This window comes from Oncorhynchus mykiss, chromosome 19, assembly GCF_057628025.1.
Source record: "Oncorhynchus mykiss isolate SJ-2025 chromosome 19, ASM5762802v1, whole genome shotgun sequence".
NCBI lineage: Eukaryota > Metazoa > Chordata > Actinopteri > Salmoniformes > Salmonidae > Oncorhynchus > Oncorhynchus mykiss.
In genome coordinates this window covers 66,157,443-66,185,418 of record NC_143040.1, presented here as the reverse complement: position 1 = coordinate 66,185,418, position 27,976 = coordinate 66,157,443, and the positions used below count along the sequence as shown (strand labels likewise).

The window sequence follows — 27,976 nt, the reverse complement described above, 5'->3', positions numbered from 1 at the left end:
ATACAGCTGTGCACTGTATCCCACGCCAACAAAATGTTATGTTCTCAATCACTCACTTACACATATACATACATTCTCATTTGACTGGTGCTCACTCCCTCTCTCCCCCTCAGCTTCACACCATTTGCCAACGGGCCCGAGGACACTCCAGATGAGATCCTGAGCAGGATAGGCAGCGGTCACTTCACCCTGACTGGAGGCAACTGGGATGCCGTGTCAGAAGCAGCGAAGGTACTGTAGGACTGACTAGGACTTGCTGGGTGACACAACTTATCACGCGATCATGCCGACCTGAACTGTGCTGGCTTATATATTTTATTTTCGCAATGTAGTGAAGTGGAACAATGACTAAATGTATTTCTGTTTGGATTTCAAGGATGGAGGTGCAGTATATAATCTAGAACTCATCTAACCTCCCAGCTATGTGTCTTTATAGGACCTGGTGTCTAAGATGCTTCATGTGGACCCTCACCAGCGGCTGACCGCAATGCAGGTCCTCAAGCACCCCTGGATTGTCCAGAGGGACAAGCTATCCAGCAGCCAGCTGCAGCACCAGGATGCCAAGCTAGTCAAGGTACTAGACTCATGCTATACTGTACACCAGTGGTTACCAAATGGGTCAATTCGTGATTGACTGGTCGATCGTCAGTCGTTTTGAAACACCATGCCCATCAGATGCAGGTACCATCAGTCCAGTAAAATAAAATAATTTACATTTATTGCTCAGCTGTGCATGGCTGAGCAGCCGCACAAAAGCCTAAGATCACCATACGCAACTCCAAGCGTCAGCTGCCATTGAACCCTGGCGCAGTGGAAACACATTCTCTGGAGTGATGATCACACTTCACCATCTGGCAGTCCGATGGACGAATCTGGGTTTAATGGATGCCAGGAGAATGCTACCTGCCCTATGCATAGTGCCACCTGTAAAGTTTGGTGGAGGTGGAATAATGGTCTGGGGCTGTTTGTATGGTTCAGGCTTGGCCCCTTAGTTCTAGTGAAGGGAAATTTTAATGCTACAGCATACAATGACATTCTAGATGATTCTGTGCGGTCAAGTTTGGGGAAGGCCCTTTCCTGTTTCGTAATGACAATGTCCCAGTGCACAAAGCGAGGTCCATACAGAAATGGTTTGTCAAGATTGTTGTGGAAGAACTAGACTGGCCTGCACAGAGCCCTGATCTCAACCCAATCGAATACCTTTGGAATGAATTTTAAATCCGACTGTGAGCCAGGCCTAATCTCCCAACATCAGCTCCTGACCTCACTAATGCTCATGTTGCTGAATGGAAGGAAGTACCTGCAGCAATGTTCCAACATCTCTCCCAGAAGAGAGGAAAGGAGGGACCAACTCCATATTAATACCCATGATTTTGTAATGAGATGTTTGATGAGCACATGTCAACGTACTGTTAGCCATGTAGTGTATTTCTGCTGGACTCAGCTGACGATTTCATTACAGGTCTGAAAGGTTGGCATTAGAGTGCCATGTTGCACACGCATTGTCAATTGTTCTACCAATAGCACCATGTGACCGAAGTTTTTAATAGCTGCAACAATATTTGTCCTCAACTGTTGTCTTAACATTGCACTACCTCTTCTCTTCCCACAGGGGGCGATGGCTGCCACCTACTCTGCCTTGAAGAGCTCCCAGCCCACCCCAGAGCTCAAGCCCATTGAGTCGTCCTTCCTGGCCCAGCGACGTGTCAAGAAGCTCCCCTCCACCTCTCTGTAGATCCACCAGAGAGAGACCATGAGCACCCTCAGACTCTAGCTAGAACATCAGCCAGTACAGGAACAAGTCACGGGACTGAAGAGACCGGTAGATCCCCTCTATCTAACCAGCCAAGGACCACTGACTACTCTACTGCTGTCTCCTTCCCTGGCAGTGATATCAATACTCTGCTGCAGTCTCCTACCCTGCCAACGATATAACCTCTCTGCTGTAGTCCCTTCCCCTGCCAATGATATCGCTACTCTGCTGCAGTCTCCTGCCAACGATATCGCTACTCTGCTGTAGTCCCCTGCCAACGATATCGCTACTCTGCTGTAGTCCCCTGCCAGTGATATCGCTACTCTGCTGTAGTCCCCTGCCCTGCCAACGATATCACTACTCTTCTGTAGTCCCCTGCCCTGCCAGTGATATCACTACTCTGCTGTAGTCCCTTCCCCTGCCAACATTATCAATACTCTGCTGTAGTCCCCTGCCCTGCCAACAATATCGCTACTCTGCTATAGTCCCCTGCCAGTGATATCACTACTCTGCTGTAGTCCCTTCCCCTGCCAACGATATCACTACTCTGCTGTAGACCCTTCCCCTGCCAACATTATCGCTACTCTGCTGTAGTCCCCTGCCCTGCCAGTGATATCACTACTCTGCTGTAGTTCCCTGCCCTGCCAGTGATATCACTACTCTGCTGTAGTTCCCTGCCCTGCCAGTGATATCACTACTCTGCTGTAGTCCCCTGCCCTGCCAGTGATATCACTACTCTGCTGTAGTTCCCTGCCCTGCCAGTGATATCACTACTCTGCTGTAGTCCCCTGCCCTGCCAGTGATATCACTACTCAGCTGTAGTCCCCTGCCAGTGATATCACTACTCTGCTGTAGTCCCCTGCCAACGATATCACTACTCTGCTGTAGTCCCCTGCCCTGCCAGTGATATCACTACTCTGCTGTAGTTCCCTGCCCTGCCAGTGATATCACTACTCTGCTGTAGTTCCCTGCCCTGCCAGTGATATCACTACTCTGCTGTAGTCCCCTGCCCTGCCAGTGATATCACTACTCTGCTGTAGTTCCCTGCCCTGCCAGTGATATCACTACTCTGCTGTAGTCCCCTGCCCTGCCAGTGATATCACTACTCAGCTGTAGTCCCCTGCCAGTGATATCACTACTCTGCTGTAGTCCTCTGCCAGTGATATCACTACTCTGCTGTAGTCCTCTGCCAGTGATATCACTACTCTGCTGTAGTCCTCTGCCAGTGATATCACTACTCTGCTGTAGTCCCCTGCCAGTGATATCACTACTCTGCTGTAGTCCTCTGCCAGTGATATCACTACTCTGCTGTAGTCCCCTGCCCTGCCAGTGATATCACTACTCTGCTGTAGTCCCCTGCCAGTGATATCACTACTCTGCTGTAGTCCCCTGCCCTGCCAGTGATATCAGTAGTTAATCTTTCCTCTGGATTGGCTTCTGGGCATGGTCACTTGATGTCAATCAACCTGGACTAGCAACAAGACATGGTTGGGGATGAGGGGGCAGTGGGGTAGGGGCAGGTTATGACAAATTTCTTAGCAGTATATTTTGGATAAAAGGTGTGTGTGCGTGAGTTTGAGACAACCTGCTACCACGGAGGACGTTGATGATCATTGAGGATGTTTCTGTTGTGTTTTTTGTTCTGCTGTCGTTTTGATTGGCTCTGCATCTCCCCTCAGCATCGCTGTGATTGGCTGTCGCTAAACTCTCTGCATGTCTGTCTGTTTGGTGTGACGTTCTCTCTCTCTCCAATTGATCAGCTTGCCAAATCGATTTGTGTGTTTTTGCTGTTTTACCATTGAAAGCTGGAAGGGACAATGGCACAAAACGAGATCACAGTCCATCACTATCATTTTCCTACATTTTGAATGAACATTAAAAGAAAGAAAAACATTTCGCCATAAATGCCTCTCGTTTTTGAGACTATACTGGAACTAGGAATTCTGGGTAATGTAGTCAATGCTAATGTTTTTTCCAGGCCGAATGTCTCACTCTCCATTGCATGACTTGTCCAGGGAAGGGTTCAGAAAGTTGTTTGCATGGTCTGGTGCAGTGTGGCGTCATGTTGCTTTGTCCTTCTCTTCTCTTTTCTTGGTGACATTTCCGATCCTGAGAAGAAGAAAAGATTTGAGATATGGCCAAATATTTTTATTGTAAAAAAAAAAAAAAGAGAGAATAATATCTGTAATACCACTAACAGGGTGGAATGTTGAAATCTGTTTTTTTCATTGTGTTTTCTTCTTGGATATGCCTATTTTGAATGTCGTCTTTCTTGTATTTGCTTTTGTTGTTGAAAGGCATGTTGAACGCACACACACACTCTGTTGGGGCTTCCATGATGGACTCTTTCCCACAGCCCTCTGTGTTTCAATGTCAAGTATGGTGAGAGTGATTGTCAAAACGATTGTACTGAGCACTCAAATGCACACTCTCCCTTAAAGATATTCTCCCGTACTTTTGTATACTTTTTAACCAGTAGTTAAGTAGCTCCCACGAGCCAAAAATGGTCCCGAAAATTGCCGACCACGTCATTTCTCTTGCTCTGCTGGGTTTGCTTCTTGCTAGTTGTCAGTCAAATGGTGAGGGATTGAAGCTCATTGGCTGAAACTCAAATAATTAATAGGGGGCTGGCCCACACGGGGGTACATGTAGGGAAAATGGCACTGCACAGCTTCCAGAAAACTGTCCCTTTCAAACTCTGGGTTTCGTGGCTAACTGAGGTAAGACTGTAATTCTGCTCATAGATTATGCATGTATGAGCTACACATTGATACATCAAGCCCAAAGCGGGAGATTTAAAAAAATACTTACCAGTCGCCAAAGTACCCGGGCATGTCTTTAAGGTCTCTATAAAGTATATTGGTTTTACATAGACAATCCTTGACAGGAATATTTTTTAGTGCTTTTCTGATTTGATTGGCCTGTCTGTTGGTCTTAATCAGGACATAAAGTAAATCTCCACAGGTCCTTTCTGTCTCCTGTTCAGTTTGACATTGTCTGAGTAGAAGTGCCGATCTAGGATCTGTCCATATCTTATTCTATACAGACACAACTATCTAACAGACACAACTGCTGATCCTGGATCAGCACTCCTACGCTGAGACGCATTGTGGATACGGGCCGTGGACTCTAGTACAGTATAGGTCACAACAACGTCTTGACTAGAGGCTCCTATGGGATAGTACATGTTTGCGTGGCTATGTTTTTTTGGTAGCTTTTAAATTCCTTATTAAGGGCCGAATTCCTAGTCACAGTATCTGCGTTGAACATGCTTTTTAGTCTAGGACTTGTCCGGGAAACTGGCCCCTGCGCCTACAGCAGAAAGATCCTGCAAGTTTATGTAGGCTTGGATCTTTAGTCTTAGATATGTGATGCATATCTGTAGAAAGGTTGGGATAACTCTTTCTATGGGAAACGCATTATTAAGAAGAAACAGATCAAGATGAAGGGAAAGTTTGACTAAAACAAGAAATAACAGCTACCACCCACTGAGACTCCTCGTAGTAACAGTAACCCATCTGCTATAGTAGCACAGTGACATTACTACAGTTGCATAGTATGAAAACCCCTTTCATCTCAGATCAAGTGGAATACATAGTTATGTTTATTTTGTTTTAAATCAAGTTCTCTATCGCTTTATTTGTATTTTTTATTTAACCTTTATTTAACTAGGCAAGTCAGTTAAGAACAAATTCTTATTTACAATGACAGCCTACCGGGGAACAGTGGGTTAACTGCCTTGTTCAAGGGCAGAACGAGCTACAAAGGTTGAGATTAAATGTTTAATTTACTATGATGATATTTACCTCTTGTCTGTTCTATGTTGTTGTACCTTTCCTTATAAGGGTCCATAAACACTTCTCGTGGCAAAAACACGATTCACCAATGATTTGCAACTTAACTCAGACACGTCCCATGATTCTGCCATCTAGAACCAATGAAATTCCATCTTTGCTGCCATAGTTTTTTTCTGCCACGACCAGTGTGTTTGGACCCTGAAGTGGGAGCTTGCTTTGGTATGGAACTATTCTATGTGTTTGTTCCTCTTGCTTTGTATTCCCTTCCTTCCTGGTTTTCCATGTGAGTCGGGATGAGATGGGGTAGTTCACTCTCATCTGCCATTGCAGCAGTGGGTATTCAGGCCTATAGGGAGTTCTGATGAGATGCCTTTCTATTAAAACACTTTTCTCTGCGCTGATTGAAGACTGCTCTGTGTCAGCTGTAACATTTTCTGTCATGTGTGCATGTATGTGGGCTTGAATAACATGATAAAAAACAGCAGATCGTGGATACGACCAAAATTGCAAATACTGTGGAAAAGGGTTTTTGCAAAATCCTTTTTAAATGGGACTTGTCGTGGTCCTATATTCTTGTCTGTATGATTTTCTACTATTTTCATGGACCAACCCCTTTAGCATAGCACCCCATATTATTGGCATATTCAACAGCGTTTAAGAAATATATTACCTTCAACAGTGTTATCTTGTGATCAAGCCATCAATGTTTTGTAATTATTGTGTCGTAAAAATGTTAGCTAACGGGTTAGCAATTAGTAGTATTTTCACTGAAATGTCAAATATACGTTCAGCTTTTTGATACTCGGTTTACCCAATAACTAAAAAAGTCCTGTATTATCGGCATATGGTCCCCAGTTATTGGCCACCTAACTATTTTGTTTAAAAAAGACAACCTTGTATCCAAAGTGTTTGCGGGATAGTTGGCTAGCCTTCCGGTTAAAAAAAAAAACAATTAGTTGCCTGAAATCCGGTATCTATATTTGAGGTAAAAAAGTTGATATTAAATGACGTGGGGTCAAATTTTACAATACATTTTGTGGGACACGCTGTATATGTAACTTTTTTTGAAAACTCAACTTAAATTGCAATGAAAATCGGTGTTCAGCTAGCTAGAATGGTGTCTTTAGTTGCGAAACGTACCATTAGTTTCCAGTCCTTTTTAAAATTTTAGTTAGCTAAGTGTAGTGTTCTAGACCCTGTGCTGTATTGCTTGACAAGAGTGGTCCTTTTTAAAACAGACTACAGTCGTGGCCAAAAGTTTTGAGAATGACACAAATATTATTTTTCACAGTCTGCTGCCTCAGTTTGTATGATGGAAATTTGCATATATTCCAGAATCTTATGAGTGATCCGATGAATTGCAATTAATTGCAAAGTCACTCTTTGCCATGCAAATGAACTGAATCCCCAAAAAACAGGACCGTCTCCTAAAGTTGATTCAGCTGTGGGATCGGGACATCACCAGTACAGAGCTTGCTCAGGAATGGCAGCAGGCAGGTGTGAATGCATCTGTATGCACAGTGAGGCGAAGACTTTTGGAGGATGGCTTGGTGTCAAGAAGGGCAGCAAAGAAGCCACTTCTCTCCAGGAAAAACATCAGCGACAGACTGATATTCTGCAAAAGGTACAGGGATTGGACTGCTGAGGACTAGGGTAAAGTCATTGTCTCTGAATCCCCTTTCCGATTGTTTGGGGCATCTGGGGAAAAAAGCTTGTCCGGAGAAGACAAGGTGAGCACTACCATCAGTCCTGTGTCATGCCAACAGTAAAGCATCCTGAGACCATTCATGTGTGGGGTTGCTTCTCAGCCAAGGGAGTGGGCTCAACCGCAATTTTGCCTAAGAACACAGCCATGAATTAAGAATGGTACCAACACATCCTCCGAGAGCAACTTCTCTCTACCATCCAGGAACAGATTGGTGATGAACAATGCCTTTTCCAGCATGATGGAGCACCTTGCCATAAGGCAAAAGTGATAACTAAGTGGCTTGGGGAACAACACATCGATATTTTGGGTCCATGGCCAAGAAACTCCCCAGACATTAACCCCATTGAGAACTTGTGGTCAATCCTCAAGAGGCGGGTGGACAAACAAACAACCCACGAATTCTGACAAACTCCAAGCATTGATTATGCAAGAATGGGTTGCCGTCAGCCAGGATGTGGGCCAGCATTTAATTAACAGCATGCCAGGGCGGATTGCAGAGGTCTTGAAAAAGAAAGGTAAACACTGCAAATATTGACTCTTTGCATCAACTTCATGTAATTGTCAATAAAAGCCCTTTGACACTTATGAAATGCTTGTAATTATACTTCAGTATTCCATAGTAACATCTGACAAAAAATATCTAAAGACACTGAAGCAGCAAACTTTGTGGAAATTAATATTTGTCATTCTCAAAACTTTTGGCCACGACTGTAGGTGTGCTATACAAGCAGAAGAACACTGTGTTCATCTCACTGCCTGTCTGCAGCACACAGTCGTGGCCAGTACACTCTCATATCCTCCCCGCCTTCGCAAAGGTCCTCAAATGTACTCAGACCAGCTCCTGTGATGGACCTCTGCTGCAGACACACACGCACACACACTCCCAGGTGTCTGAAGGTAGCGTCGAGCATAGTAACACCATCCTCTCATCTACTGCACCATGCCATTCTGCTATATAACACTCACATGTCCTGAACACACACGCCTGAAACGGAGTGAAACATGCTCTCGCCTAAACAAGAGTTTAATATCTCCACATAATTGACTACTTCCTCTTGCACATGCTTCTGTACAATTACATAAACTCGTAACGTGTATATAAACAACTACACAATACGTTATTCTGTTCAACATCAAATAGAACAACTGTCTCCCTCTGACACATCCCATCAGTGCACTTCACACCTCAGTAAAACTACCTCTCTCTAGCCTCCCACACACACACTCAGCCCAACCTGTAACAGCTGCCGGTAACTACCGGTTCCCGGTATTGATTACAGTATGTGCATCTGAACCGAGGATGGAGAAGCCATCATCATCTGTCCTGTCTGTCCGAGACAGAACGGCGGCTCCCGTTACATTAAATTGGTCTCCTCTCTGAAAGACTTTCTGGACTTCCTCCCAAAAATCACCCTATTCCCTATTTAGTGCACTACTTTGGAACCAGGCTCTAGTCAAGAGCAGTGGTGGGAGTACTAAACTGTCCAACTTTGGTGAAAGTATAGAGTACATGCTATGCATCACATTTCCTATATTAAGCAAATCAGATGGCACAATTTTCTTGTTTTAAACATTTACGGACAGACGGGCACTCCAACACTTAGGCAGTAGGTATGATAATGTTATATTGATAGGTGCGTGATTTAGGCCATATTACTGAAAGTGTTCATACCCCTTGACTTAATCCACATTTTGTGTTAATTGTTTTGTTTTTACAAATTCGTTTTGAATTACTGACTGTCTAAACAGCAAGTTACAAGTGACCAAATCAGATGTGTGTTCAGACAGCAGTCATTTGCTGACAAGGCTATGCTAGTTGTCATAGTAACACTGTGTGTGTGTGCGTGTGCTGTGGTGCAGGCTGATTGGTGGTGGTCCTTGTGCTTCCTATCACTCAGAAGTTATGTAGCAAGCTAAGGTGACAACGTTGTCATGGACGTTTCCCAGTTGCTTTGAATGTTCAAAATGATAGGGTAAGAACAAAATGTTTAAAGCCTCAGAGTCCTTTTTGCCTAGCCACAGCAGTCCGCTAGCTAGCGTAAACTCACCCGATTCCGTACAAATGTGCGCAACCTCGACATTCAAACGAGGTTGCAAAGAAAACTAATGGGACTGTAGCGACTGTGTTGACTTCAAAATCTGGGGTGTGAACTACGTTTCTATTCAAGCGTTGATCGACATGGTAATGGCTCAATAGTATTGGAGAAAAGTTAAAAAAAACGGACCCTCCGTTACATCGGGACGTGTCATGTCGTAACGTACAGCACGCATAAAGCAACTATTTCTGTCTTACAATCTCTCCACCAGGTGTAGCACTTCTCATCGTTTAAAAACAAGAAAGGGACAGGAACAGGGTAAGGGGGGATACCTAGTCAATTTTTGCGTCATCACTGCAAGCTATCATGACTCTCAAAAGACAATGTTGACTTCTGAAGATCACTTTAGCACGGCCCTAAAAACCTGATTCAAATTCAACACAAACCTTCAATTAGGTATGTAATGACACATTATATAAACTCTTTATAGTGTTTTATTTACATTTTAGAGGTGATAAGGTGATAAGTTGGACAGATCGAGTGGAAAAAAAGCAGGTTCTCCACATCTCTCCTTCTCACTATCACGCATTAGTTTCGCTTCCCCACCCGCCATTTAATAAAAGACCCGACGGAGCTCATTACCTTCTTGAATCATGCAGAAACGGGCAGCGTGGAGGTCTCGGCATGGATTTTGTTTGGAAAGGAGAGAAATTGTGCTTTACCAATAGTATTGACATTACAGTTGTTCTGGAAGTATTACGTTTTTTTGGGCGCTAAAATAAGGTCAATTGTACGGACCAAGGCGATGTACAAAAGTGAGTGAGTTTACGTTCGCTGTTTATCTTTCTAGCACATTCACTCATTTGTTTGTAAACAATTAACAAGCTAGTTAACTACCACATGTTATTGTCAAACTGTCAACTGAGCAGCTAGCAAAGCTAGTTAACTACCACATGTTACTGTCAACTGAGCAGCTAGCAAGCTAGTTAGCTACCACATGTTATTGTCAAACTGTCAACTGAGCAGCTAGCAAAGCTAGTTAACTACCACATGTTACTGTCAACTGAGCAGCTAGCAAGCTAGTTAGCTACCACATGTTATTGTCAAACTGTCAACTGAGCAGCTAGCAAGCTAGTTAACTACCACATGTTATTATCAAACTGAGCAGCTAGCAAGCGGCAAGATTTGCCAAACAGTCTAAAAAACACTTCAGGGCAAATAAATCTGATTTGACCGTTCAGATGGCTAGGAATCAAAATATGTATCTGACTTCAAACCACGTCCCCACTTGTGCTATGTCATGATATATAGTGCCTTCAGAAAGTATTCACACCCCTTGACTTTTTTCAAACTTTGCTGTCTTAATGCCTGAATTTAAAATGTATTAAATTGAGATTTTGTGTCAAAGTGGAATTGTGTTTTTAGAAATGTTTACAAATTAATAAAAAAAATGAAAAGCTGAAATGTCTTGAGTCAATAAGTATTCAACCCTTTTATGGCAAACCTAAATAAGTTCAGGAGTAAAAATGTGCTTAAGTCACAAGTTGTATGAACTCACACAATTATCTGTAAGGTTCCTCAGTCAAGGAGTGAATTTCAAACACAGATTCAACCACAAAGACCAGGGAGGTGTTCCAATACCTCACAAGGAATGGCACCTATTGGTAGATGGGTAAAAATAAAACAAAAAGCAGATATTGAATATCCCTTTCAGCATGGTAAAGTTATTAATTACACTTTTGGATGGTGTATCAATACACCAAGTCACTATAAAGATACAGGTGTACTTTCTAACTCAGTTGCTGGAGAAGAAGGAAACTTCTCAGGGCTTTTCACCATGAGGCCAATGGTGACTTTAAAACAGAGTTTAAAAGCTGTGATAGGAGAAAACAACTGAGGATGGATCAACAACATTGTAGTTCCTCCACAATACTAACCTAAATGACAGTGAAAAGAAGGAAGTCTGTACAAAATACAACTATTCTGAAACATGCATCCTGTTTGGAGTAAAGCACTAAAGTCAACCTGCAAATAATGTGGCAAAGAAATGAACTGTGTCCTGAATACAAGTGTTTATGTTTTGGGCAATTACAACACATCACCAAGTACCACTTCATGTTTTCAAGCATGGTGGTGGCCTGCATCGTGTTATGGTTATGCTTTTCATCGGCAAGGACTAGGGATAAAATAAAAAAAATGTAATTAAAAAAACAGTATTGCGCTAACCACAGTCAAAAACCTAGAGGAAAACCTGGTTGTCTGCTTTCCAACAGACACTGGGAGACAAATTGACCTTTCAGCAGGACAATAACCTGAAACACAAGGCCAAATATACACTGGAGCTGCTTACCAAGATGACATTGAAAGCTCCTGAGTGGCCTAGTTAGTTTTGACTAAAATCGGCTTAAATCTATGGCGAGACTTGAAAATGGCAGTTTAACAATGATCAACATCCGACTTGACAAAGCTTGAAGAATTTTGAAAAGAATAATGGGCAAGTGTTGTCCAATTGAGGTGTGCAAGCTCTTGCGGCCCAATTCCGACTTAGGATATTATGTCTTTCTTACGCACTTCTCAGTACTTGGTATTCAGACTTACCTTATGGTGTGTTAAGGGCTTTGCAGGCATGGTTCTCTTGTGTGTGTTGAATAAATGTATTTCAACTGCTGAAAACCCTCCCACTTGCGGGCCAACAGATTTTCTTGTGTTTTCATTCAATGGGGTATTCAGTACATTTATCTTAAGACATTCCTTTAAATACGGTGCACTTTTTTTAATTTTTTTTTATTTTTACCCATTTTTCTCCCCAATTTCGTAGTATCCAATTGTTGTAGTAGCTACTATCTTGTCTCATCGCTACAACTCCCGTACGGGCTCGGGAGAGACGAAGGTTGAAAGTCATGCGTCCTCCGATACACAACCCAACCAAGCCGCACTGCTTCTTAACACAGCGCGCATCCAACCCGGAAGCCAGCCGCACCAATGTGTCGGAGGAAACACCGTGCACCTGGCAACCTTGGTTAGCTCGCACTGCGCCCGGCCCGCCACAGGAGTCGCTGGTGCGCGATGAGACAAGGATATCCCTACCGGCCAAACCCTCCCTAACCCGGACAACGCTAGGCCAATTGTGCGTTGCCCCACGGACCTCCCGGTCGTGGCCGGTTACAACAGAGCCTGGGCACGAACCCAGAGCCCTTAACCACTGCGCCACCCGGGAGGCCCTAAGGTGCACCTTTTTTGATTAGAATTTTGTTGACAGAGTAGAATATAACGAGAGAACAGGTTCTGAAGATAGGGATCAATGCAAGAAAGACATCTAAATATATGCATATTCGTCTGTTTCGGCACCAACTGGTAGATTCTTGTGGATTTAGGCCCATTTTATGATTTGGAAAGTATGAATCACTAAAGAATGCAAAAACATTTGGAGTCTTTACACACAAATATTGATGAATCAAAACACTGGTTTGATTCATTCTGAAAATGTCCACATTCAATTCTTAGTGTATATAGAATTATAATAGGGAGAATAGTGTACAATAGTAGGCTATACCCTCCTCTATTGCCTGCACTAGTTATGCAACTGCTATGACAAGGTCCAAATATTGAGCCATGCGTCAGGTTCAAACTGTTAAGGCTTGGTCTGCGCTCAGCACCATAATGATTTATTTAGCCTAAATGTTTTTGTTTTTTATATTATCAACTGTTAACTTACTAATGATCCTCATCATCAACCACACGGCCGCGACAGTGTTTACAGAGGAAGCAAATGAAGGTAAACGAAACAATGTACTTAAATGAATGATAATGTAGGCTACACCAACTGAAGGGAAGTAACAGTAAATTGGCAGTTGAATTTGTGTGGTTATTAGGCCTACTGGCGGTCGATACTGATAGTGACTAATATTTAACATGATAAAAATAGGAAGCGGAGAAAGTTGGGGTAGCCTATAATTAAGACATTAGAGAGTGCCCATCCCTGCAAAATTAAAGGCAGTACAATTTAAATTCTGCATAGTCTTCACTTTTTTTTCTTTTTTTTTACTGTGGGCGAGTTGATATGTTGATATGCTTCAGTTTGCTGCCATATAAATGGTTTCACATTCGTCTCCAGTGATATTGAGGTAAAATATATCTAAAAACAAGTGTCATTTATATTTATAATTCCTTTATCCAAACGGATTACTCATTCACCCAGCTCTTCTTAATAGCTCTTTTCCAGCTGTAAATAGCAGTGCAGAATAAAGTAGAAGCTTTTCCCACTTGGAGCCGGTACGTTTGCTAGACCTTATTCATGGTTTATTCTCACGTAAAGGTGGTGGAAATATTAGGGAATTAGGTGAGAATATGGCGTATCTGCAGACACACCTCTGCCACCCAGAACGAATAGCTTAAGTTTGTCAGAATACGCATAGAGAGAAAAGTGTATAAAAAGGTTCTGTTTACGCGTTCTTAACTCGGGTTGGAATCGGGGCCAAGACTTACCCAGAAAGACTCACGGCTGTAATCACTGCCAATGGCGATTTCTAACGTATTGAATCAGGTGTGTGAATATTTACGTGAATTTGATTTCTGTACTTGTTTTCCAAATAAATGTGCTAAAATTTCCAAAAACATGTTTTCACTTTGTCTTTGTGGAGTATTGTGTGTAGATGAGTGAGGGAAAAACATATATTAAATCCATTTTGAAATCAGTCGAACACAAAATGTGGAATCAGTCGAGGGGTGTGAATACTTTCTGAAGACACCTGGACCACCTATTGATGAGCCTTTTTAAGTGACTCAGGTGTTAAATGAGGTGGAAAGGAGTTCCACTTTAACTGGAGTTTAACTGGAGTTTCACTTTAACCACACTTAAAGTACTTAAGTAAAAATACTTTTTTTTTGCAGTTATTTGTGCTGTACTTTACTAATTATATTTTTGACTTTTACTCTGCTACATTCCTAAAGAAAATAATATACTTTTAACTCCATACATTTTTCCTTGACCCCGAAAAGTACTCGTTACATTTTGAATGCTTAGCAGGACAGGAAAATGGTCCAACTCATGCACTTATCAAGAGAACATCCCTGGTCATGTCTACTGCCTCTGATCTGGCAGACTCACTAAACATGAATGCTTCATTTGTAAATGATGTCTGAGTGTTGGAGAGTGGCCTTGGCTATCCGTACATATAATAAAACAAGATATTGTGGCGCCTGGTTTACTTAATCGGGATCGGACCCTTTTTTTTTCACCTAAAATGACATATACCCAAATCTAACTGCCTGTAGCTCAGGACCTGAAGCAAGAATATGCATATTCTTGATTCCATTTGAAAGGAAACACTTTGAAGTTGATGGAAATTCATTTAAAATATATATTTGTTTTTTTATTATTTCACCTTTATTTAATAATGTAAGGAATTAGAAAATATTTATAATCTTACTTTTGATACTTACTATTTTACATTGAGCACACAGTCATGCAATCTCCATTGACATTCAATGTTGCACCATCACAGGATGCCACTTTTATTTTGCTGAAGCATGTAACACGTCAGCAAAATAACTGTTTGTCGGGAGCTTCATGAAATGGGTTTCCATGGCCGAACAGCCGCCCACAAGACTCCGATCACTTGCAATGCCAAGTGTCAACTGGAGTGGTGTAAAGCTAACCGCCATTGGACTCTGGAGCAGTGGAAACACGTTCTCTGGAGTGATGAATCACGCTTCACCATCTGGCAGTCCGACGGACGAATCTGGGTTTGGCGAATGCCAGGAGAACGCTACTTGCCCCAATGCATACTGCCAACTGTAAAGTTTAGAGGAGGAATAATGATCTGGGGCTATTTTTCATGTTTCGGGCCCCTTAGTTTCAGTGATGGGAAACTTAACACTACAGAATACAATGACATTCTAGATCATTATGTGCTTCCAACTTTATGGCAACAATTTGGGGAAGGGCCTTTCCTCCCCAAACACAAAACGAGCATTTTTTATTGTTCAAGTACAGATAGTACTTCCCCGTTTCACACATTTTTTTTGAAAATGTTCTTCTGTTATGTGCCTACTAAACACTGTGTGGTTTCAAGGCAGCGCTAGACAGGAGTGTTAATTGTCCTGCGGAAGAGTAATCATGTCTGAATGTCATAAGATGCAGCGTGAAGGCTGCCTCTGTCTCCTCCTGTCTCTGTGTGGACAGCATTTCTCCGTCTCTGTGAAGACAGCAGTTCTCCGTCTCTGTGTGGACAGCAGTTCTCCGTCTCTGTGTGGACAGCATTTCTCCGTCTCTGTGTGGACAGCATTTCTCTGTCTCCTCCTGTCTCTGTGTGGACAGCAGTTCTCCGTCTCTGTGTGGACAGCAGTTCTCCGTCTCTGTGTGGACAGCAGTTCTCCGTCTCTGTGTGGACAGCAGTTCTTGGAGATGTAGAGAGCACTAACACCTTTCACTCCAAAACAGTAAAACGTCACAAACATTTTTGATACCAGTACATACTGTACTATCTAGTATCTACTGAACAACCAGATTTAATGGGTGTTTTATGCAGTTGTTTTTTATTGCTCTTTCTGGCTGATGTGAGCTGAATTCTGATTGTGCCTCTTAAAAGCTTTTGTTAGTGCTGCATTACTGCATACACAAGCATGAAAAAATATGGACTTCTCTTTCTCTCTCAGCAGGTTATGTGTCTCCAGTTCCTCTGCAGTCCAGCCCAGTAACGCTCCCTCAAAGTAGAGCATACTCTGAAACTGTACACACAGGCACTGCTATCCCTATGAGCAAAATATGTTTTTTTTTGGTTGAAATACATATTTTTAAATGTCTTGTGCTCACTGTGATGCAGCCAGCATGCACAACAAGGAAATGGGAAGGCCTATTAGACCTATTTGGAGCAATCGGGGTCAAGCACTTATTTTAATACACAGATGCATGTTACTACAAATTGTATCCCCAACTATCATGCTTCTGATGTTGTAATGGGTGCAACAAGCCATTACTGAATAACTTGCTTTCATACAACCCAGTCCTTCCACCAACGTGACATCTTACTACCAAGACACTACCATGCATTCCATACACCCTAGCTGCCAATGGAGTATCCCGGCCACACCCGTGACCCTCTCTCCCCAATCCCCAATCAGACCTCATGATGCACAATCGAGGGCGTCCTGTCGGGCTCTATCACAGCCTGGTTTGGCAACTGCACTGCCCTCAACCGCAAGGCTCTCCAGAGGGTGGTGCGGTCTGCGCAACGTATCACCGGGGGTAAACTACCTGCCCTCCATGACACGTACAGCACCCGATGTCACAGGAAGGCCAAAAAGATCAAGGACAGCAACCACCTGAGCCGTGGCCTATTCACTCCGCTATCATCTAGAAGTCAGTACAGGTGCATCAAAGCTTGGACCGAGAGATTGAAAAACAGCTTCTATCTCAAGGCCATCAGACTGCTAAAACAGCCTCCACTAACTCAGAGGCTGCTGCCTACATTGAGACCCAATCACTAACTCAGAGAGGCTGCTGCCTACATTGAGACCCAATCACTGGCCACTAATAAATGGATCACTAGTCACTTTTTAACAATGCCACTTTAAATAATGTTTACAGATCTTACATTACTCATATCACATGTATATACTGTATTTTATGCCATTTATTGCACCTCAGCCATCGCTCATCCATATGAATATGTACACATTCTCATTCACCCCTTTAGATTTGTGTGTATTAGGTAGTTGTTGGGGAATTGTTAGATTACTTTTTAGGTATTACTGCACTGTCGCATTAACATCTGCTAACCATGTGTATGTGACCAATAACGATTTGATGATGAGGATGCAATTCCCTCTATCCAGCAACTGCTAAGTCACTCCATCCAACTAGCACCAACAAACATAGGCAGAGGAGATTCAACTAATCTGGGACAGAGTGTCTGTGTATGCACAGGGAAGGATGGATGCAGGGAAGTATGGATGGATGCAGGGATGGCTAAGGGATTGAGAGCAGGCTTTCAGGACTGTGTTTTAGTGATGGAGAGGTGGGGGGTGGGGGGGGGGGTGAGATTATATCTGAGATGGAAGAGGGACATTGTAATACTGTAATGCATCCTGAATTATCCTATCAAGAGCCTTGTTTAGTGTGTGTGTGTGTGTGTGTGTGTGTGTGTGCACCAGTCTTTCATAACAGGACAGGATCCGCCTTACGTATCCCTCTGGTTTGCTTGGCTCACACACTAAGCCACGGATGGACACGTTGTTGTTGATGGTAGCAGTGTCCACCCACTGAGCACAGACGTCAATTCAACGTCTAGTCCATGTTGGTTTAACCTAATTTCATTGAACCAACATTCATTCACCCGTGTGTGTGTGTTTGAACTCTTGGCAACCTGTCCATGGGTTAGATGATTAGCTACTTTTAACTGTGTTGTGCAACCAACCACTGGTGGCTTCCCAAACATTAAGCTAACTACAGGATGACAGGGTTAGAGTAAGGGAAATTGGAATTATAATTTTTATTTTACCTTTATTTAACTAATTGACATGGAACTGACCCTAACCGTGCAGCATGTGCACTGCAAAACCCACCAACCAACCCCAGTTAATCCTAATATCACTCACTCCCAAAACCCACCAACCAACCCCAGTTAATCCTAATATCACTCACTCCCAAAACCCTCCAACCAACCCCAGTTAATCCTAATATCACTCACTCCCAAAACCCTCCAACCAACCCCAGTTAATCCTAATATCACACACTCCCAAAGCCACACACGCCCGCCTTTAGCCTCTAGCCCTCTTTCTCTCTCGCTCTCGTTAAAGTAAGGGCAGTAGCGGTAGCAGCAGTTGATAGATTGTTTCTGATGTCATGCAGATCCGGAGATGAAAACTGTGGCTGAGTGAGCACCATCTCCCATTTCCACCCACCCAATCATGCTCAGTCAATTGCCACTAGCGTTACTCATCCAAGGTAGTAGGTTTTAAAAGCGGCTATTTAAAGTAACACTCTCGCTCCCACCCTCACTACCACTATGAACCAATACTGTATGTACCTCCACCCCAGATCGATCTCACTCTTTCCCTGTTGTGTTATTTTCCACCTAGCCTGCCATGACTGAAAGCATCTGGTCAATAACTGTCTAGACAGCTATGGTGGCAGCAAATGGAACCAACAACCGAAAGCATCCATTAGATACCTGAGGTCAAAATAACCATGGCTACCGCTTAATCTTTCTCATGTATACAACAGTAGCCTCAAAATACTTGTTTGAAAAGTAATTGAATTACCTGATTTAGTATTTGAACACAGGTCTGAGTAGCTTATGTAGTAGTGTGTGTTTTTAACGGACAACAGCAGGTAACAGGATGTCGGTCTCTGAACGTTGTTCTAGATCTGGGCCCATTTATTAATAACAAAGCATCTCAGACTGCTGATCTAGGATCAGTTTCACCTTTTTAAGATCATAATGAATACGATTATATAGATCAGCTTTCCTACACTGAAACGCTTTGTGGATACGCCCCTTAGGTGCTCTGAGTTGACGGATGTTTTGATAAAGGTGCACTGGTTGTTACATATTCTATGGTATGACCCTTCCTCCTCTTCCTGCTTCACTTCTTCTGTTGTTTAGTGTCATCTTCCTGCTTCACTTCTTCTGTTGTTTTAGTGTCATCTTCCTGCTTCACTTCTTCTTCTGTTGTTTAGTGTCATCTTCCTGCTTCACTTCTTCTGTTGTTTTAGTGTCATCTTCCTGCTTCACTTCTTCTGTTGCTTTAGTGTCATCTTCCTGCTTCACTTCTTCTGTTGTTTTAGTGTCATCTTCCTGCTTCACTTCTTCTTCTGTTGTTTAGTGTCATCTTCCTGCTTCACTTCTTCTGTTGTTTTAGTGTCATCTTCCTGCTTCACTTCTTCTGTTGCTTTAGTGTCATCTTCCTGCTTCACTTCTTCTGTTGTTTTAGTGTCATCTTCCTGCTTCACTTCTTCTTCTGTTGTTTAGTATCATCTTCCTGCTTCACTTCTTCTGTTGGTTTAGTGTCATCTTCCTGCTTCACTTCTTCTTCTGTTGTTTAGTGTCATCTTCCTGCTTCACTTCTTCTGTTGTTTTAGTGTCATCTTCCTGCTTCACTTCTTCTTCTGTTGTTTAGTGTCATCTTCCTGCTTCACTTCTTCTGTTGTTTTAGTGTCATCTTCCTGCTTCACTTCTTCTGTTGCTTTAGTGTCATCTTCCTGCTTCACTTCTTCTGTTGTTTTAGTGTCATCTTCCTGCTTCACTTCTTCTTCTGTTGTTTAGTGTCATCTTCCTGCTTCACTTCTTCTGTTGTTTTAGTGTCATCTTCCTGCTTCACTTCTTCTGTTGCTTTAGTGTCATCTTCCTGCTTCACTTCTTCTGTTGTTTTAGTGTCATCTTCCTGCTTCACTTCTTCTGTTGGTTTAGTGTCATCTTCCTGCTTCACTTCTTCTTCTGTTGTTTAGTGTCATCTTCCTGCTTCACTTCTTCTTCTGTTGTTTAGTGTCATCTTCCTGCTTCACTTCTTCTTCTGTTGGTTTAGTGTCATCTTCCTGCTTCACTTCTTCTTCTGTTGTTTAGTGTCATCTTCCTGCTTCACTTCTTCTTCTGTTGTTTAGTGTCATCTTCCTGCTTCACTTCTTCTGTTGTTTAGTGTCATCTTCCTGCTTCACTTCTTCTTCTGTTGTTTTAGTGTCATCTTCCTGCTTCACTTCTTCTGTTGTTTAGTGTCATCTTCCTGCTTCACTTCTTCTTCTGTTGTTTAGTGTCATCTTCCTGCTTCACTTCTTCTGTTGGTTTAGTGTCATCTTCCTGCTTCACTTCTTCTGTTGGTTTAGTGTCATCTTCCTGCTTCACTTCTTCTGTTGTTTAGTGTCATCTTCCTGCTTCACTTCTTCTGTTGTTTAGTGTCATCTTCCTGCTTCACTTCTTCTGTTGTTTAGTGTCATCTTCCTGCTTCACTTCTTCTTCTGTTTAGTGTCATCTTCCTGCTTCACTTCTTCTGTTGTTTAGTGTCATCTTCCTGCTTCACTTCTTCTTCTGTTGTTTTAGTGTCATCTTCCTGCTTCACTTCTTCTGTTGGTTTAGTGTCATCTTCCTGCTTCACTTCTTCTGTTGGTTTAGTGTCATCTTCCTGCTTCACTTCTTCTGTTGGTTTAGTGTCATCTTCCTGCTTCACTTCTTCTGTTGTTTTAGTGTCATCTTCCTGCTTCACTTCTTCTGTTGTTTTAGTGTCATCTTCCTGCTTCACTTCTTCTTCTGTTGTTTAGTGTCATCTGCCTGCTTCACTTCTTCTGTTGTTTAGTGTCATCTGCCTGCTTCACTTCTTCTGTTGTTTAGTGTCATCTTCCTGCTTCACTTCTTCTTCTGTTGTTTAGTGTCATCTTCCTGCTTCACTTCTTCTGTTGCTTTAGTGTCATCTTCCTGCTTCACTTCTTCTGTTGCTTTAGTGTCATCTTCCTGCTTCACTTCTTCTTCTGTTGTTTTAGTGTCATCTTCCTGCTTCACTTCTTCTGTTGTTTAGTGTCATCTTCCTGCTTCACTTCTTCTTCTGTTGGTTTAGTGTCATCTTCCTGCTTCACTTCTTCTTCTGTTGTTTAGTGTCATCTTCCTGCTTCACTTCTTCTTCTGTTGGTTTAGTGTCATCTTCCTGCTTCACTTCTTCTGTTGTTTAGTGTCATCTTCCTGCTTCACTTCTTCTGTTGCTTTAGTGTCATCTTCCTGCTTCACTTCTTCTGTTGCTTTAGTGTCATCTTCCTGCTTCACTTCTTCTTCTGTTTAGTGTCATCTTCCTGCTTCACTTCTTCTGTTGTTTTAGTGTCATCTTCCTGCTTCACTTCTTCTTCTGTTGTTTAGTGTCATCTTCCTGCTTCACTTCTTCTGTTGTTTAGTGTCATCTTCCTGCTTCACTTCTTCTGTTGTTTTAGTGTCATCTTCCTGCTTCACTTCTTCTGTTGTTTTAGTGTCATCTTCCTGCTTCACTTCTTCTTCTGTGGTTTAGTGTCATCTTCCTGCTTCACTTCTTCTTCTGTGGTTTAGTGTCATCTTCCTGCTTCACTTCTTCTTCTGTTGTTTAGTGTCATCTTCCTGCTTCACTTCTTCTTCTGTTGCTTTAGTGTCATCTTCCTGCTTCACTTCTTCTTCTGTTGCTTTAGTGTCATCTTCCTGCTTCACTTCTTCTGTTGCTTTAGTGTCATCTTCCTGCTTCACTTCTTCTGTTGCTTTAGTGTCATCTTCCTGCTTCACTTCTTCTGTGGTTTAGTGTCATCTTCCTGCTTCACTTCTTCTGTTGGTTTAGTGTCATCTTCCTGCTTCACTTCTTCTGTTGTTTAGTGCAAGGTAATTACATCTCCCGAACACATCTCCACATCCCTCATCACCACAAGATCACAGGAATCTAGAGGTGTGACGTGTCTTCTGTTAGTGAGGAAACCATTCAGCCTCGCCGTTAACTTCTCGTCTTGTATTCACATGGTTGGGTGCTGTACGTGCTCTATATGCCACTAGCTTCATGTGTTTGTTAGCAACAGTAAGGCTTTTCCTTATTCGTTTATATCAAAATTAATAAATAATTCAACCTTGAGTTAAAGCAGACGGCTTGATCAGCTAGCAGGGGAATGGACCAAACAGATGGTGCAAGGGTGTCTGATCATTCCTCAGGTGGTGTGTGTGTGGGGGGGGGGGGGCGCAAATGACTGCTGGATAAGGGATCTGAGAAACTGAATCTACTGGGTTACGTTTGTCATGGAGCTGGTTCAAACAATAAAGAAATTACATTTCAGGGCCAGACGGTGAATGACAGGAGGGGGAATAGTTGGAAAGAGGGATAAATGAGAGAGGGAGACAATCTGAACACCACCCCTCCCTCCTCCACTTGCCATCTGATGTCGAGACTGCGTTGCTATGGGCAACGAGCAGAGTGGGAGAGAGGAGGATGGATTGATCCCAGCTGGTGGGAGGGAGAGAGGGCGGAGAGGACAACGGCTCACACAACACACACACTGAGCCAACCACAGAGAGGAGAGGAAAAGGGATAGAATATATGTTATCCGTCTTCCTTTTCCTGTTGAAGCAGACTAAGGGCATTGGACATCGAGAGGGGCAAGCAGCCAATCAGCATTCAATGGGGAGCAAGCAACCAATGAGGGGCGAGTGGACTCCTCCCCATAAAGCGCTGTGCTGAGCCCCGATCCTTTATAAATGAATGGAGAGGCTCTGAGGCAGCACACTGCTCTCCCACAGAGCACTAGAATCAACAACAGCAGCATAGACGGATGCTCGCACCCAGCCATGAAGAAACGCCACAGACAAGCACATGCCGCAGACACCACAGACGACATGGATCCCCACCATCCCCCTGAGGCCTTGGCGCCCCCTCTCACCCTCCCTTTCTCAGCCTCTGGCACCCTGGCCCTCCCGCTCCCATCGCCTGCCACCCGACGCTCCATCTCTATGGGCGACTTCAGGCGGGTGACCACGGCCCTGTACGGCTCGGAGCCCCCCTCGACGGCTACCACAGCCCCCTCCTCCAAGATGGTGACCCCCAGCTCTAGCATGGAGTTTGAAGCGGCCCGTCGGCGCCTGCTAGAGATGGAGGAGCGCCAGCGGGTCATCCGGGAGATGGAGAGACGCCTGGAGGAGCTCCGGGAGGTGTTCGTGCGCTCGGAGCAGGAGGCGGTGGAGCATGGTGAGGTGTTGACCCGCATTGCCTGCGGCGCCCAGCAGGGGGAGATATACGCGGCTGAGAACAGCGAGCGGCTCAAGAAGGGGCTGCGATTCAGGAAGCACCGGCCCACCATTGTCTTCTCCTCCATGCTGGGACTCCGTACGTGTCTTCCCTGGCCCGTCAAGCTCAAATGACCCTTAAACTACAGACTGACGCCATTCCCAAACTGTCACCCCTCCTTGAGGCTACAACCCCCCCCCCCCCCTTGAGCTCTTATTGATTCCAGGAAGCTGGCCCTCTTTGGACTAATGGGTGTATATTGTATGTCTGGGATGGTTTGGAGGCCATGGGACTCACATGGTAAATCTGTAAAACTAAAAGTTGTTTTATGAAACCATACTTGTACAAACGCAACAACAACGAAAATGTAATCGCTTCGATGTGGTTGGTCGATTCTTTCTTATTTGCTTTGTGTTGAAAGAAGTGGGAATGACAGAAGAAGAGTCACAGTGCAGGTATTGGAGCGTGAGGTAGAGAGAAGTGAGGGTTACATAACAAAGCCCGGGCCTACGGGATGGGGGAGAGCGTTGAACAATCTGCCTTTTCAACCCACTGGAGTAGGAACAGAGGAGCAGAGTGCAGTTGAGGTTTCACTTTCTTTCTTTTTTTTTGCTGCATTGTTTTGTAAACCCGGGGGGCGGGAAGGGGGAGTCAGAAAGAATGGTTGGTAGAGGGCCTTGGGTGACCGCAGGGTGTCGAAGGGCAACGTGCCTTGGCATTCCCCAGCACACTCACTATATCTCCCAGCCAACTCATCTTCTGAGCTTCAAAGGTCAAACCCCCAGTGGAGTAGTAGTCTGCTCTCTCAGGACATGAGAAACCAACCAGGTCCTTCTGGGACGCTTCCACCTGTGGCCTATTCTTTGTCGCCTGGCAACCCAGGCCTAACTCACCTTCCAGAATGTATCCGACAAACATTGTGTCCTTTTGGAAAACAAGAGGTTCAAGAACAACTTCCTTTTCTGGTTCATTTGCTTCAACTGGACCTGAGCGATGGACAATGGCGCTGTTTGCAAAACTGTGTTCGTTTGACAATGGCAGAGCTGGCCTCCTCAATGCTTTTACGATTGATGAAATGTTTGAGGATTGCGTTAGCCATGCCGTGGCCAGCGAGACAAGCACAGGTAGGGCATATACTGTGTAACAAGATGATAGGCTAGCTGAGAGACGGAGGGTGGATGATTTGTGCAAAGGGATGACACTCAGTCACGTGAGAGGGAGGGGTTAAAAAGACGATTAAACAGCAAACAGACATTTTAATATTATTGACGTTATTGCATCAAATAAAATCAAATGTAGTTTTGTCACATACACATGGCAAGCAGATGTCATTGCGAGTGTAGCGAAATGCTTGTGCTTCTAGTTCTGACAGTGCCGCAATATCTAACAAGTCATATCTAACAATTTCACAACTACCTAATACACACATCTAAAGGAATGTAATTAAGAATATATAAATATATGGATGAACAATGTCAGAGCGGCATAGAATAAGATACAGTAGAATAGTATAGAATACAGTATATACATATGAGTAATCAGTAATGCAAGATATGTAAACATTATTAAAGTGACGAGTGATCCATGTATTGAAATGGCCAATGATTTCAAGTCTGTATGTAGGCAGCAGCCTCTCTGTGTCAGTGATGGCCATTTAACAGTATGATGGCCTTGAAATAGATGTTTTTCAGTCTCTCGGTCCCAGCTTTTGATGTACCTGTACTGACCTCGTGTTCTGGATGATAGCGGTGTGAACAGGCAGTGCCTCTGGGGTGGTTGTTGTCCTTGATGATTTGTTTTGGCCTTCCTGTGACATCAGGTGCTGTAGGGCAGGTAGTACCCCCCCATTGGACATTTTTGCTTAGTTCATAAATTATAGTCCACTGTATAGGCTTACATATCGATTAGGGTAAATTACTGCCTGTTATTTGTAAGCTAGACCGAGACTAGAATAATTCCTATTGTATGCTTCAGACCCAAACACCTTGTATTTTTCTATGAACATATATTATTAAATTATACTGGAAGTCTACAGGCTACAAAGGTTCGTCATTAAATGCCTTATACATTGTATGTGTATATACTAGTGTGAGGATGGAGTCCTGTGTAGCTCGGTTGGCAGAGCATTATGCTTACAGCACCAAGGTTGTGGGTTCAATTCCCACAGGGGACCAGTATGAATAAAGTATTCAAATGTATGTCACTCCGGATAAGAGCGTCAATGCGAAATGACTTAAATGTAAAGTAATGAATTCATGACCATTGATCTAACGATGACAACCAGAACACCAATGTCCATGTTGGAATACTTTGAAACTCATGCAATATTTTCAGCGCTGTACTTTTGTTGTTGTTGTTGTTGCGTTTTGCTATGAAATACTAAGTTTCCTAAAGAGCTCTGGGCCCACACGCAGAATGAATGTATTGTTTAAATGTGTTTCTCAATAAATATTGTTCCCTTAACTTGTTAAGGGCCTGTGGTTGAAAATACGATTCTCTGACTGGATATCTTAACAAATCTCGTCTTAAAATGTGTTTAATTAAATGGATCCTCCTTACTTCAGGGTTATCTGAATCATTTCCCTCCTCTCTGCACAATTGAGTTGCAGGGACACATTTCCCCTTGAATGTATGACCGATTGAAGGACAGATCGGCAGAGTCAAATACAGTATCTTGGTTAGCCACATTTTCAGAGGCTTCCATGATAGACATTCGCCTGATCCACAGTCCTGACTGCCGCCGTTTTGTTTAACATCAAACAAAATACATGGTAGAACGAGGCTAGATGGGCATAGCCTGGTCCAGTCCCATATCTGTTTGTGGTGTCTTACCTTTTCTTATAGTCAATGTCGGACAGCATAAACCGATATGGGACCAGGCTATTAAAAACATGCAGCTGAGCCAGAACTGGCAATCAGAACTGGTTTAAAAATAGCCTAAAATAATATCAAGCGTTCTGCATCAACCACCGGTCCAAAACAAGTTTTATGACAATATTACCATTCTGTAAATGAATGTACTTATCTTCTATTGTGTTAAATTGTTCATTTGTGATGTGAAAGTGTTTCCTTCTGCTAAAATTAATGTAAGGCTGCGTTTACACAGGCAGCCCAATTCTGATCCTTTTTCTGACAATCGGTCTTTTGAACAAATCAGATCTTTTGCCCATAATTCGGCAAAATATCAGAAATTGGCTGGCTGTGTAAACGCAGCCTAATAGTCCTAAAATATATGTAATTTTTAAACCGGGTTTAATCAGTTTATTTTAAATTATATAATGTTCTTCATTATTACATTTCCATGTTGACCTTAAATGCCTTTAGATGTATTAGAAGCTCTACTGATAAAATGTGTTCTCCTTAACTTAGATCAATTTGAAAACATGCTCATTGCTTTGAATAAGGCGTTTGCATTCTAGAATGTTTTGCTAAAGTGACAAATTGCTTGTAATACATAATTTAATCATAGGCTTTAGTGCAGAGTTTAAACAAATGAACAATGTTCTGTAAAGGCATGAAAAATTGGCTTTTTTTTTACATTGTTCAGGACAATTTGTTCTCGGTTCTGTCAGAGAGGGACTGGTAGTATACTGCTAGTTGGGGGAGAGAAAATGAATTAAGGCAATCTGGAATGTGGTCTATTTTCCCGGAGAGTGTGTGAGAATGCTTATTGCTTACCCATGCACATTTTGACATTTAAATCAGCTCTTACATCTGTTGGGCAAATGTCTCTTTTCTCTCTCCTCTCTCTTTCTCTCCTCGCTCTCTCTCCTTCTCTCCTCCCTCTCTCTCCTTCTCTCTTCCCTCTCTCTCTCTCTCTCTCTCTCCTTTGAAGTGACGCATTTGGCCTGTCACGACTGGTACAGAGGTAGTAGTCTGTCACCTTGGAGCACCAGAGCAGAAAAACAGAGCATGCTCAGCATAACTGAAATGGCTCATGACGTAATGACATAATGAGACGATCCATGCATCCTGCAGAGAGGAAGCCAAGGGACCTGATAACAAAACACCCATAACGCTGCTGGAAGCATCAGCAGACAAACGCCAGACGTGACATGTGTATTCTATTCTGAATGAAGAACATCCTGGGTTGAGCTTGTTACAATACCCATATTAAACTTGAGTTATAAGATGGGACGGTGCTGAACATGACCGGTACCAAGTGTGTCGAGAGACCCCATTGACCAATAGGATGCAAGATCTTCCATCATGCGTCCAAAAGAATGGCTTCTCCTTGGAATGTCTGATGTTCAGGATTTTGTCCTGATTTGTAATCTGTCCTGAAGTGAAGGCTTTAGTGAAGGCTTTAGTTATTTGGTGCAACTCACTTTGCCTGTACAGTCCACTCTGAATAATGTCATTGGTCATGATCTGGATGAGGGAGCCGTACCTTCTCCAATGGGTCTGGATGTACTGTATAATAAACATTGACAGGAAATTACATCATTACTGTGTTGGCCCCTCATTGCCCACCAATGACAGCAAGATGTTGAAAACATGCATATTCAACCAGAAACACATTTTTTTTACATATTTTGCTCATAGAGAAACACTTTAGGCCTAATACCTGTTAGTTTAGAATTCTAGTCATGTTTGTCCCAGAGTACCATGCCTGGTTTCTCCATGATGTTGTGTATCTCCTGTCAAGAGAATCAAAAAGCATTCATCTGTAATATCGTTGTGTCATTCACATGGTACATCAAAGCTATGAGACTACAAGGTAGCAATCTGACTGCAGCGTCCACATTGGCAATATGATTTTATCAAACTTCAGTATAAAATCATTATTCATCTCCATTTAGATGCTAAATAATAATAGTAATAAAATAATACATTTAATTTGTATAGAGCTTTTTATTACACAGTTCTCCAAGCTCTACTGAGGAAAAAATACAATATACTGTATATAAAGTAAGAATAATGGGTTGCTGAGGTCGGTTGACTATGGAGGCCAGGTCATCTGATGCAGCAC

At 43.0% G+C, this 27,976-nt stretch overlaps 2 protein-coding genes and 2 long non-coding RNA genes across 6 annotated transcripts in view; all 4 read left to right on the top strand.

Annotated features, from left to right (window-relative positions):
- Nucleotides 1–3,658, top strand: part of LOC110498390 (ribosomal protein S6 kinase 2 alpha) — an 81,179-nt gene extending 77,521 nt beyond the window's left edge. For all 3 annotated transcript variants that reach the window (XM_036955151.2, XM_036955149.2, XM_036955150.2), the window contains 3 exons: nt 114–231; nt 437–574; nt 1,613–3,658. In XM_036955151.2, the coding sequence (XP_036811046.1) occupies nt 114–231; nt 437–574; nt 1,613–1,735 (379 nt within the window). In that variant the 3' untranslated portion in view covers nt 1,736–3,658. The remainder of the gene's footprint in view (nt 1–113; nt 232–436; nt 575–1,612) is intronic.
- Nucleotides 1–27,976, top strand: part of LOC149975293 (uncharacterized) — a 235,937-nt gene that overhangs the window by 170,283 nt on the left and 37,678 nt on the right. The window lies entirely within an intron of this gene.
- Nucleotides 12,928–27,442, top strand: LOC110498169 (uncharacterized). The gene is made up of 2 exons (XR_002469787.3): nt 12,928–13,069; nt 26,840–27,442. It is a non-coding gene; the product is annotated as an uncharacterized LOC110498169 (long non-coding RNA).
- LOC149975294 (uncharacterized) lies at nt 22,279–27,442 on the top strand. Its single transcript, XM_090211545.1, has one exon. The coding sequence runs from the start codon at nt 22,479–22,481 to the stop codon at nt 23,136–23,138; it is 660 nt and encodes a 219-aa protein (XP_090067671.1). The 5' UTR covers nt 22,279–22,478; the 3' UTR covers nt 23,139–27,442.